The sequence below is a fragment of the Labrus mixtus genome, chromosome 1 (genome assembly GCF_963584025.1).
Source record: "Labrus mixtus chromosome 1, fLabMix1.1, whole genome shotgun sequence".
Taxonomy (NCBI): Eukaryota; Metazoa; Chordata; class Actinopteri; order Labriformes; family Labridae; genus Labrus; species Labrus mixtus.
In genome coordinates, this window is record NC_083612.1 from 22,875,528 (window position 1) to 22,888,858 (window position 13,331).

At 40.0% G+C, this 13,331-nt stretch overlaps 1 protein-coding gene across 3 annotated transcripts in view; it reads left to right on the plus strand.

Annotated features, from left to right (window-relative positions):
- The window catches only part of furina (furin (paired basic amino acid cleaving enzyme) a), a 76,821-nt gene that overhangs the window by 5,176 nt on the left and 58,314 nt on the right, over positions 1-13,331 (plus strand). For all 3 annotated transcript variants that reach the window (XM_061045595.1, XM_061045605.1, XM_061045615.1), the window contains exon 2: positions 4,045-4,352. In XM_061045595.1, the coding sequence (XP_060901578.1) occupies positions 4,143-4,352 (210 nt within the window). In that variant the 5' untranslated portion in view covers positions 4,045-4,142. The remainder of the gene's footprint in view (positions 1-4,044; positions 4,353-13,331) is intronic.

Here is a 13,331-nt window from a genome sequence, read left to right on the forward strand (position 1 = left end):
ATAGATCCCTATAACCCTTTTCACACATACGGAAATCTCCTGACAAACTCCGGAGATTAGGTTACCCGTAGGGGCTTTAGGCTATATGTGAATGCAAACAGCCGATTTTTTCACGTGGCAGCATATACTCCGGAGATTTCAACTCGAGCCAATAGAAAGAGAATGACGTTTATATACAGTGACTGCCGAAAGTGTCTGCACTCGACCACTACGATCTCCGTGCACGTAATTAAACGGCTGCATTCTGTTTTCTGTTCGTCAGTATGTTGTTCTCCACTCTTTTGTGGATGTTGTCATTCCATTGGACTACACATAGCATTGATATGAAGGCAAATATTCTCATTTTGACGTCGTGTAGCGGACTCTGTTGCTTCGGCCGCTACTTCCGCGTTGTTTATGTCTTTGTGTTTATTGCATCACAGGTCTTACAGCCAGATGAAGTAACACAACAATAACATATATACAACTGTTACCAGCAGTTATAGTAGGCTCAGCTGTAAAAAATAAATAAAAATAATAAAATACATTTTTAGAGTGCAACTCTGCCATTCACCATTCTGTATCTAAATGCAAAATTACTAGTTCTGAACATTGCAAAGCCAATAAGATAACTGAAAACAGAACAATCACATCATCACCCTCACACTTAAGTTACTCTTCTGTGAGACAAAATACTTATTCATGGATGCTTATGCTTGTCAAGATTCTTCATGATCATGTCGGAGTACACTGCGTTGTGCAGAAACAATATCCCCTGCAGTGTTGAAAACTCTTCCTGAAGCCACACTGGTGGCTGGTATACAGAGGTATTGTTTTGCAAGAGATGACAGCAGCGGTAGGTCTGCCTGTGCTTTCCACCATTGTAGTGGGTTGTCATTCAAGGGCAAAGGATTCCGCTCTCTGTACCTCATGACTTCCTCATTGGCCTTCTCTCTTGAAGGTCTTGCTGCTGCTCTCACTTCAAAGACTTCTCCAAACAGCTGGTCCAGCGCTGCCCTTTTCTTCTTTTTGGGAGGACGGTCATCACCTGAAGAAACAATTACTTTATATGACTGGTGTGGCATGACTCATCTTAAAAGCTTTTCTTCTTGCACCTCACTATTATATATAAATCCTATTCTGCAAGGCCTCACAGTGTAAAAAACACACCTTATGGCTCATCCTGGATCTGGGGACTAACTGTGCTGTTGTTGGTATCTCCGTCAGCAGGGTCTCTTTCAGCTGCCCCTGTCGGCATCAGACTTCTCTGAACTGGATGTCCTTGACTGGCGCTATCCACTGTTTGCTAGTAATAATCAGTGCATAAAATCACATAAAAATATGATTTTTAACAAAGTCAATTTACTGAAAGGTTAGATTAACAAGTAAAATTGTGTAGTACAGTTAAATGTATTGATATACGTACATTAAAATGACTAATCTAGCCATTGTTGGAAAGCACTTCAATAATCTATTTTATGTTGAGTGAATGATATTTGTTGGGTGGTTACCTTGTTAGTCAGGGCAGCAGCTTCAGCTGACATACTGATGAATATCCTCTCAGCCTCATGGTCACTCAGGAATGGCAAGGATTTGAAGCGAGGGTCTAGAGCAGATGCCGTATGGAGGAGGTCATGGAACTGAGTGTACCGGTTCTTAAAATCATTGTTAAATACCCTCTTCATCTCAGCAATAAGCACAGTGTCTTCCTCAGATGTCTCCAATTGTTTTTGAAGTTTTGCTTTGAGTGGGGCAATCATTGAGATTGTGGGCTGCTCATCATCACACATGATAGTAGTCACAACTTTGACAGGTGCCATCACTTTGACTATGTCCTCGGCGTTGCAGATATCATTCTCATTTAAGAGTGTTTACCTCCTCCCCTTTTCTGAGCTCCCTTGACATGAGTGTGGCTAAAACAGCTGGTTGCTGCTCCAAAAAAGCGTTCCAACATGTCATAGGAGCTGTTCCATTGAGTGGACACATCTTGAATGAGCTTATGGGAAGGCAAAGCCAGTTGCTGCTGTTTTTCTCGAAGGATTTCAGCTCCCCTTATGTTGCGATGCAAAAATCCAACTACCTTTCTCACTCTTCCCAGCAACCTTGCAGCAGTGTCCACTTGAAAGGCTTTCCGTGAGGCTAGATTTAGGGTGTGAGCAAAGCACCCCTAGGTGGGGGGTCATCTCTGCTTCTACTCCAGCTACAATCATATTTCTGGCATTGTCAGTTACCAGGGCTGGTTCTTTGTCAGCAAAAAAAAAGTGACTCCTCAAAGAGATATGGTGCACAGTGATCGTCACATAAGAATTAGTTGTCAAAGATGTCCACGCATTGGTTGTTATTGCCACCCGTTCAGCATTATACAATTCTTTTTTGACCTCCTGCTTTACTTTGTTGTACAACTCCGGCACACATTTGTCAGTGAAATGCTGTCTGCTAGGTATCTTGTAGCTTGGCTCTAACGTGTGTTTCATGTCACGAAACCCGTCACTCTCCACGACACTGTATGGTCTTAAGTCCTTAGCGATAAAACGGGCTATAGAAGCCGCGATTACCTTGGACCTCGCTGAATTGTGGCTGAGTTTTGGCTGGAAAAGGTGTTGAATGTCCGAGCCACTTTCTTGCTTTTCGTTGCATGTGCTAGCTATGCTAGCTGTTTTAGCTCCCACGGGTTCGTCTCACCCCGCATACTGTCCTCCGTGTCGTCTCACCAGGTGAGTGTTCAGATTTGTTGTACTGCCGCTATACTTGATAGCAACTCGGCACAACTTACAAAGAGCCAGAGTTTTATCTAGTTTCCCATCCTTCTTGTAAAATCCAAACGACTTCCACACTCTGGATTTCAAGTTTGATGGCGCATTGAAAATGTCGTCAGTGTCGGTGGACATGTTGATTTGTTTATGTTACATCTTGCACGCTAACTTTACTCTCGTAATCTCGCGAGAAAGGTCACGGGTTATTCTCGCAATCTCGCGTGGAAGGTCAACGCAAGAGAGATTTCACATCGCCTGAGAGACACTGTAGAAATGCAGCGGCTCAGCTTCTGTCAACCGATTTTTAATTCGACCCAGGGTTCCGTATATCGATGTACTCGCATCTGTAACATTTAAATCGGATTCCGATGTATATCGGTGAATCTTTACACCACCATTGACTACAATTAAAGTATTTTATTTGATGGGATACTTTCAGATATTTGTAATGTGTTTATCGCAAAGGTTTATACAACGATAATGATAAAATTGCATTAAATTGAGCAGCCCTAGTCGGAATTCAAAAAGAAAAGCTTCACTCAAATCAGCATAACACAAAAAAAATGAGATGACCCTTTTGGTGTTTATGGCCATTCGTTTCCTGCAACCATTCAGTGCGGCTGCCACTGCTGCCTCAGGCTTTTAATCTCCACCCTCAACTGTCTGTCTTTTTTACCTTAAAGTGTGGGACTCTCCTGTGATCTGTCAGCATCCAGGGTGTAGACCAGCTTTCCCACACACACTTCTCCACCTCTGCTGCCTGCTCAGTAGACTTAAGCATTTTCCTTTCACAATCTTCATCTTCTAAATCCTCCCATGGGGAGTGTAAACACCAAAATTTGCTGCTGTGTGTCTGACCGCAACATCACGTCTGGTCTGACTTCATGCCTACAGTCTCCTGTGGGATTATTCAATGCCTGTATGGATGCTATGCAGTTTATTTGCTCTTAACAGCGGTTGGGTTTGCTCTTCTTCCATATGGACGAAACAGATTTAAATTTTTTATGTAAGACTTAAGTTGCAATTATTAACAGATTTTCAAAACTGTAAACTTTTCTACAAGTAATTTTTTTTTATTCCTGTCTCTTCCTCATTCCACAGAACAAGCAACTGTCAAGGAAAACCAAGTGTTCATAGTTTATCCTCATGGGAATAGTATCGCCTTGGATCTTTACGGTCTTTGTTGTGTTACAGTTTTAGTGTCATGATGGATCACAAAGTGTGATTCAGGACTGTAAACATTCACCAGGCTTTCTAAACTTTGCAGATATGTAAACCCTGCATTGTCCTTGTTTCTTTTCTTCACTAACAGGTGAGCTGTGACTGCCCCCTTCCTTGTCTCTCCGTGCACCTGCATGAACCGTGGGCAGCTCGACCTGTCGCAGAGACTGTGCTGCACTAGGAGAACCCATGGCTTCTGGCCCTCAGTCTTCCTCTCTAGACCACAGGCTCAGGCTGCTTGAGTTGCTACTTGGGCCTCTGTTGGTCTTGCTGATTTCTGGGCTGGTACCAGCACAAGGACAGAAAGTCTACATCAACGCATGGGCTGTCCACATACCTGGAGGTCAGGAGGAAGCTGATCGTATCGCCAGTAAACATGGGTTCATCAACTTTGGACATGTAAGTAGAGGCTGCATTTTTACTTAGTTTTTTACCCTGTAATTGGGTAGGTATGCTGCGTAGTGCTTTGATATAATAAAAAATACAGTAGTACAAGGGCCACCTGTGAATGTACACCCAACATTTAAACTAAGCATATACAGTATAGGAGTTGTCTGCTTCCTGTAAGCTTCCTGTAAGCTTGCAGACAGATCTTGTTGCTATGTAAACAGGGTTCCTTTGTTTTTTGTTGGTCTGTTAGACTAACTAAAGTGAAAACAATTAGTCAGGCTGTAATATTGAATATGTGACTATAAGTGGCACCCAGGTACAAAACAGCTCATCAGTGCTTCACTGTCAGAAAAAGAGTACACTCATTCTGTTGTGTTGCATTCTGGCTGCAGTGTCGCAACAATCTGGATACTTTTGTTCAATTGATAAACACATTCACAAACATTCCTTTCACCACAAAATATTTTCCCTCCTGGTTGTGTGTGTTGTTTAAGTGGTTATGAAAATAGTCAAAGTCACATTCTAATGCCGGGAATGGTGTGATTACTGAGGCATGCACTGGTTAGACGAGGCCAGTAGCTTTCCTCAAACATAGACAGTACTTTAAGTGTTGACATGCAAAATGAATTATGTTGATCAACCAACTAAATAATAGACAAAACACAGAATGTATAGTTTATATGATCTGTGTGTATGTGAGAGTAAGAATTTTCACGCTGGACATTCGCTCGCTCATTTATGTATGTATTTATATTTTTGTGCAAAGAAACTCTTAAAATGAAACATCAGGGGCCGTATTCACGAGTTTCTCCTAGTGACAGAATTCTACGAAAATTCCTAGAACCATGACAGATTCTAACTTAAAGATAGGACTAGATCAAATAGCAGTACGTTAAAATAAAAATGTTTTTCAGTAACCAGCCTAGGAAGTTTGGATAATGATGTTGAATTTATCCAAAACAGTTCCCATTTGTTTTTGAATTATTAAGATCTTATTATGCCCACAGCTCTACAGGAGCAATAGCTGTGAGACTAAAAAAAAAACATTTCCTGTGTTATTTAGTTTATCTGTTTAGGACAGAGACTTCCTGTTTGACAGAAGCTAAACATCATAGGAAAAATCATCATCATCAAAACAGAAAACAATGAAATGCTTGTTTAACTAATTAAGTCTTAAGGATTTGTCTCTTTTTTCATCTGAATAGATTTCTTCAGCTTGTCTTCCCTTGGCAACTTTATAAAAACATCTTTTAGTGTTCACCAGTCACTTTATTTTAAAATGATGGATACAGCGAACTTTACTGCTATAACTATATGTGTTTTTGACTTTAATCCAAAACAAAGGCTAATATGTCTTTAATGTTTTAAAGTTGGACGTATGTATTTTGAACTAAAACTGCAGATTCTCCTTTTGACCACAAACCCTTTAAAAGAACGCTTCAAGTATCTTAACATGCGTGTTCGATTGACCTTATTGTACTGGACAAAAGGGGAAAGGGAGATGTAGATGATGTTGAATGTCAAATTAAAACATTTAAAGTGCTTGATAATCAACAACATCTTATGGTCATCTGTTCCTACTAACTTGTATGAAGACATGTAACCACACAGTAGAGCTATAATTTGCTGATTGCACAATGTACCTTAAGACCTTTAATTACAGAAATTGTGACATCGCAGTAACTGTTCAGTGTATAACCGGAGTATGAGAATGGTTTTCTTGAGCATTTTATACGACTCTGAAAATGGACAACAAAGCCTATAAGACACCCAGTGGCCATGCAGATGTTCAATACCATAGTCTCAACTCTCAAAGAGCTGTGTTCTGTTTGCTCCATATGGTCTTCCTGGTTATCACCAGGAATGTAATTTGTGCTCTGACTCAGAATACAGACTAATGAATAATCCTACACACAGAAATCCTTTAAGTATGTGTTGTCTGTGGACAGCAAGGAACCCAGACGAAGCAATGACACCCATGTGGTTGTAAAACTGCATCCTGGAGGGGAGGTGCTGGTTTGGTCTGTTCCAGCAACTTGCTTTCAAATTTACGATATTTTGTGGTATGGAAATTTGACTTTTGTCGTATATGATCTGAGCAAGTTTGACAAACAAGCCTTGACAGCATTGAAAGTGGTAAAATTGTATTACAGGGGCTTTCACAATGAAGCAGTCTTAATAAAATCAGCTGGATAAAAAGCAGAGGGAAGCTTTGAGCTTGCTAGAATCTGAATCATGGGTTAAAGCAGATGTTCAAGGTTAAGACCAAAGTGGTTATTCTTCTTATTAAACCCGCTTCACACGTCAGATTCTTAATCTGGCATACGTTTCTTGCTTGTGAAATAACCAGCTTCAGACCACCCACAGTAAGGGGTGGAGCAGGAAAGCTAGATCCGGCCCGTGGGTGTTTGGTTGAAATAACTGTATACCGTCGTGTGCTATCAAGGAATCCAATCAGTATCATGAGACATGCCTGCATCTTGTTGTGTTTGTGCACTTAATCCATCTGCTTGAGACTTTTGTTGTGTTTAAGTCCATAACTTTAGATAAATGATGATCATCAGTCAAGCTTCTTCTATTATTTTGGCTTTAATTAGTGAACTTCAGAGCTGCAAGGTTGACAGTTGGTTTGTTGATTAAGCAGCAATTTTCATTTCGGTTTTTCAATTTAAATCATTTTCTTAAAAAAAAACAACCCCACATGTTCTGTGGTTTCTGGGTCTCAAAAGTGAACATCTTTTTATAGAATAAAACAAACCCTGGTTTCATGATGTGAAACATTCAAAGATATCACCTTATTGAGCATTTGTCAGTTTTCTGACTGTTCCTTCATTCATTATTTCAGGGAAGAATCAACTAAGTAACCATCATTCAGTTAACAGCCTGTGACACTGCGGCTCTGGATGCAGGAGGCTCCCTGTTGGACTCACTCAGTGTGAGATGTAGCAACATGACATCAGCAACATAAACCTTCCAGTAAATGATATGAAACAGTCACATCTGTTAAGTCCAGGGCCTGTTTTTGATGCTTTTGATAATATTCTTCTCATTGATTAAAAGTCATTATGTCAAAGCTGGTAACAAAGAAATATGCCATTCTGTTTTTGTTTTGCCTTTGGGAAATGCGCAGTGCTCTGTGTGTGTGTGTGTGTGTGTGTGTGTGTGTGTGTGTGTGTGTGTGTGTGGGTGGTGTGTGTGTGTTTCCAGGTGTTTGAGTTAGGCAGCAGGGCTTGAGGGAATGATCAAAGACTGCAGCTGGACAGGTTTTACTGCTCTTGTGAGGTTTCTTTTAGAACACTATGGCTTCTTTACAGACTTCAATTTAACATCCAACATTCAAGTCCCTCCCAATCCACTCTGACCCTGTATTTCAGCATGCCTATGCACCCCTCTATTTCAGCCCTGCTCCAGTGTCAGTAGCTTTAAATGCAAATGAGCTATGACTGACCACGCCCCTCTCTGGAAGGGCTTAGGTGCCTCGGGCTTTCTCGCTCCGTGCCCTATTGTTTAAAGGGAGAAGGCAGACTCTGAGGGCAGGACAAACACCTAGCTGTGGGAGTGTCACCCACCTGGGTTACCTCCCTTTGTGATGTCACAAAGGGGAAATCACCAAATGGCCTGTTCAAGCACACATTTTCTGAAAAGTGGAGCAGGCAAAATGAAGATGGTGGATTATTCTCATAATTGGGATAATAATAATAATTTGCAGTTTTTAAGATTTTTTTTTCACATGCATATTGGCAGTGAAATGCAATTTAAAAACTAATATTTTTTCTTTTGGATCAGCACGTCATTCACAAAATTATGAAGAAATCCCTTCCAGAAAATGGGAAGTGAACTCATTTCTTTAGTTCTATGAAGTATACATGATCTTTAATAAATAAAAGTGATAATTCAAGTGCCCTCATTTTTCTTTGGTTTATTGAAGGGTGAAAATGTGGCCTTACATGAAAAAACAAATGTGTTGCTTGGGACCCATAACTAACCTGGGGGATCTAAAGCCTCCTCTTCATAAAGCCAGCAGTTGGGTCGGTTGGGCTGTAAATTTTGGCCTTTTTTTTTGAGCAAATGGCTGTTATCCCTCAGGGGTGTTTTCTGTTTGGTTTGGCTTGTTTGGGTTGCGTTAGCTTTCTGACTAGCTGTTGGTCTTTGGACGTTAGTCATATTCAACATTTTGCTCTTCTTATTTATAGTCTTCAATTTACGGGACACTTCATTTGCAGAAGTACTGCCTGTGGAAAGATTTTAAAAGTCAAGTCAGATTCACTGTTACATGAAAATATTTGACTAGTTTGTGTCTTTAGCTTTTCCATGGTGTTTTTTTAGGATTAACAGCTCAGACGACTGGCTTGTCAAACGGCTGGCTGATTTGATGCATCTGTCTGTCTTTGTTGATGCTTTTCTTTAAGGTCTGGTTGGTGTGTCGAGGGGCCAAAAGTCACCTGAAGTCTATTTCTCATTCTGTCACTTCTAATCAGTCAAGGCAATGTGACAGAGGAGTTGGTCTTTTGCCAGGGAGGAAACTTTAAGGCCATGTTGTCTGGCAGCAACAAATCATTTCAAACCCTCATGGACTCAGTGAGCGGCAGCTGTATCTGCTGAGGTTTACCCCCACTTTGCTTTGTCTCTTACTTATATATATATATATTTTCTCTCCTCCTTATTTCTAAAGGAGCTGAAATAGATAACACCTGTAAAGAATATGAATATTAATGTGCCTGAAATGAAGCAAATCTGTTCTAAAAGTAAAAGGTTGCTGTGACCAAACGATGTGCAATTGGATTACACCCCTCACTGTGCCTCCACTTCTACATTATGGGGCCATTTAAGAACAAGGAGAATAATTAAAACTAAGTTAAAGTCATAAAATTAAGAAACAGCTGACTCACACAGTCGTAAATGGGCATTAACTGTGAACTTGCATCTCCTGATGGTTATTTTACATTTTAAAGACCTTTTCTTGCCCACATCATCAGACTTGCGTTGCACTTTTTCAAGCGGAAACTTAAATTTCTCTGTTATGCCTGGTTCAATTGCACCTCCATTACGTGGATCTTTTAATAAATAGGGAAAAGGGATCAGAGGAATAGCTAATAGCAGTAGGAGTGAGTTTGATAAGGAGCGCCGACAGAAGTTAAATAATCTGAAGAATTATTATTGTAGTGTAATGCACGATTACATCGACCAGAAGAGAAGATCAAAGACGTCTTTTAGAAATGCTCCTACAATGTGCTACCCTTTCTTATTGGATCTGTTCAATCAATCAAACTGTTTTTCATGTCATATTGACAGTTTGATGTAAAGGCTTTGAGTCTCAATTTTTAACAAAACATTGTCAAATTAAACCAAGCCTAATGTTCATCAATTTACATCTTATTGCATCTATGATGTTTTGAAACAACCTTTTACATTACCACCATAATATAGAGGTTGCATAATCATAATTTTAACAACTTAATAAGGTTTTATTTTTAATGCAGTTTCAAAGTTTAAAAAAAACAGAATCTCCCCTTGCGGGGATCAATAAAGTTAATCTTAATCTTAGATTATGCATAAGGGTTGCAAAAAGCACAATCTCCAAGAAAGATTATTATTTTCCTGCTTCCTCCTTTCTGAATATGAAACAGGTAACTGGTCCTAATTCAGGAAAAAAAGACATACACTTTACCGGAAACCTTTATCCGATTCAAATTAAACTCTGCTTAGATTTTTCCCTAATAGAGGTAGTCGAAGAAATGTGATGAATAAATAACTCTTCTTATTCCTGCACGCACTTCAAAATAAAAGGTAGCATTTCTCATGAGCTTGTCGCTTCCCTTCGTATGAACAGAGGTTGCTGTTGCCAGTGGTGTACAAAAACGTCTGTGTGTGTGCCTCAGCGCTGTTTCCAGGCCAAGTTTCTTCATAGCTTGTCGTGCCGGTCCACCCCAGGGCTTTGCATGTGAGGGAAGATTGTGTTTGCCACACTGTACCCTCGCTGTGCTCCGAAACACCATCTTGGCCATTTTCCCCTTCTTTTCTGAAGTGGTAACACTTTTATGAAGGAATTTAATATTCTGTTCGGTACAAGATTAAAAGAAGGAGCAGAAAGGGATTGATATTATCTGTACTTGTGATGAAGCACATGAAATGACACTCTGCTATCAGTTACTCGAGACAGCACTGCACTTAAAGCAGCCTCTGTAAGAAGTTCACTTTAATCTAGCTCACAGTTTTCTCAGTAGTTCAAAAGATGTGATGGAGGAATGAACTTCTAATCCCTTCCTCCCACATCTGGTTAGATTTTCTGCTTTTTTTTTTTTTTTACAAGCTACATTCTATGAAAACCCCCTTTAGCATCGCGCAGGATGAGAAGCACATCTTTACCAACTGCTTTAATATCTTCATGATATGATGCAATTGCATGAAACGCTTGCTGCGTTAAGACCATATTTACAGGCAAGAACGTTGTTTCAAAGTTTTTCTCTTAGTAGTGCAAATGTGTTTGTCAAGCAGACAGATGTACCCTTTATTTTCCTTGGTAACACAGTCAGTATGCCATTGTATTTTACTCACAATCCAGGAATACGTTTTAAGCATCCTAACATTATCAAATATCCAAAACCAAAGACATTATCTAGTCTCAATTCATATTTGCTATCCATCAATAAACAGAATTTGTCTGGCCCCATTTATCTACAATTGTTACCCCTACTCCTATCAAGAAGGGTTATAGGTTCAGTGAGGGCAGGCAAGAGTTGTTTAAAAGTTTTAAAGTTCTGCAACATTAAATTTAGGCTGTGATCATGATATGCTGACATCAAAGAAGCAAAATATGATGTTTAAGACTAATTTGTTGTTGCTTACTGACTGCTGGATACTATGCCTCACCTGCAGCACGTCATCCATGGTTTCAAAATGGTGGGGCAATTCTTGGCAGGAAAGCGGCTGTGGCTCAGTTGTTAGAGTCGTAGTTTCTTAACTGGAAGGTCGAGGGTTCGGTCCTCAGCTCCTGCAGCAACATGTCCGATGTGTCCTTGGGCAAGAAACTTCACCCCAAGTTGCTCCCATTGCTTTGTCTGTGGCGTATGAATGGGATTAGTTACTTCTGATGATGACTTTACATAGCAACCTCTGCCATCAGTGTGTGAATGGGTGTGAATGGGTAGGTGTGACTTGCGATGTAAAGGTGATTTGAGTAGTAAGAAGACTAGAAAAGCGCTATACAAGCTCAAGTCCTTTTGCCATTTCTCGGCATAACACCGGCACGGCGCAACAGGGCTGTGTATGTGTGTGTAGGGCTCCCTCTGTGTATGTCGGGCCTTTTGCACTCTTCTCAGCATTGCGTAATGACGTATCACATTGAATGCACACAGTGGGACACCAATATTTATGCCTTTGTGGGTGCAATCTTTAAATTCAAAGGCAGAACTTTGTTACCGTGCTGTTGCAGAAACCACAGTCTGTAATGTAAGCGTGTGTAGGCGTGTGACTGGTTATGCTAACATTTTGAAGTGAAGCGATCCCAGTGACTGCTACTACTTCACATTAAGATTTAAGTGTTTATTTCCATTTGGAGACTGCTACGGTGAGGTGAGAGTCGTTAACCTTCTTTACTTGTGGTGAGAAAAAACAGCAGTTGGGTCCTTCTTCGCTTCTCGGCCGTTAACACTTTGCACAACCTTTGTGGTAACTTGAGTAAGTTCTCTTTGTTTTGTGGGTAAACAACTGTTTCAAGATTGAACATGATGACTAATAAGGTAATAATGTTTGTAGTTTCTGTAGTTTTCAGATGAAGCATCGTTTATTGGCCAAAATGATCCTGTGGTACAGTGTATAGTATTTAATATGGTGTAGGTATTAAAGTATGGTTACTGGTTATTTTTCATTCTCTTTACTTTTTATACAATTGTTGTTTTATCTCAACTGCAAAAATAAAGGTTCCACTAAGATGATAAATTAACTTACTAAAATATGAGCATGACAGAAATGAAGAGGTATCTCAACAGCTAATCATTGTTTTATCTGGAAATTAGACGACTGCTTTTATGTCACCAACATTTGGCTGACATTTGTGTAAACTTCCAACCTGTCTCACATTATCTTTCTATGGAGATATTATTGTGTAAACTTCAACACCTTAGTTTAGAGGTACAGCTCCGTAGTTAGTCCTGTTCTGCCCGATAACAGCTAAATGATTTCTGACCCATCTCTCAGTTTAAACTTTATTGCAAAGTACATCCAGTGTAAACTTGTAAACAGCAGAAATGAAGGCTGAAGGTATGGACTAAATAATTGGACTCTGGAGACGTGAAGCAATTAACTGTGGGGGGTTGAAGAAATTTGCTGGAAAGTCTTCAGACTGGATATGATTGGCCCGGAGTCGAAGAAGCTGCCTGCTGAGTGCTGAACGGAGGTGCTCTGCATGATTTGTTCAAACCCACACAGGTGCTTCCTATTTTTTTTTGTGCGGCACATCCACCACACACAACTGGGCTACCGGAATTGAGACGCATAAATACCTTCATAAAGCCCTTTCAGGATTAAATCCATGCTTCTCTGCTTGCATTTCATCCCAAGCTGCAGCAAGGTGTGAAATAAACTTTTCAAATGTCACAAAAACTGTGACTTATTCGTGCTTTTCCAGCCGCTGCATTGAGTAATTGAAAGAAAAAAGAAGGTTTCTTCGACAAACATTTGCAGTCGTGTCAGTAAATACGCCTACATGAAAAATGGAGGGAGCCTTTCAGGAATTAATTAATATTGAAAAGGTTGTTTCTCATTCTTGTCAGCTAATATCTGAAGTGTTTTATGTTCTAAAGGTGGAAGAAAAGATGTTTTATGATATTCTAATGTAAACACTAAAGGAGCCTTTAACTGAGGAAGCACAGAGATGGGTAGATAAAGTCAGCCCTTACTTTATCATTATGAATATGATGAATATCCTTTCATCTCTGTGTGTTAAATACTTATTGACAAATGAACACCTATAGCCAGCCTATAATAAAC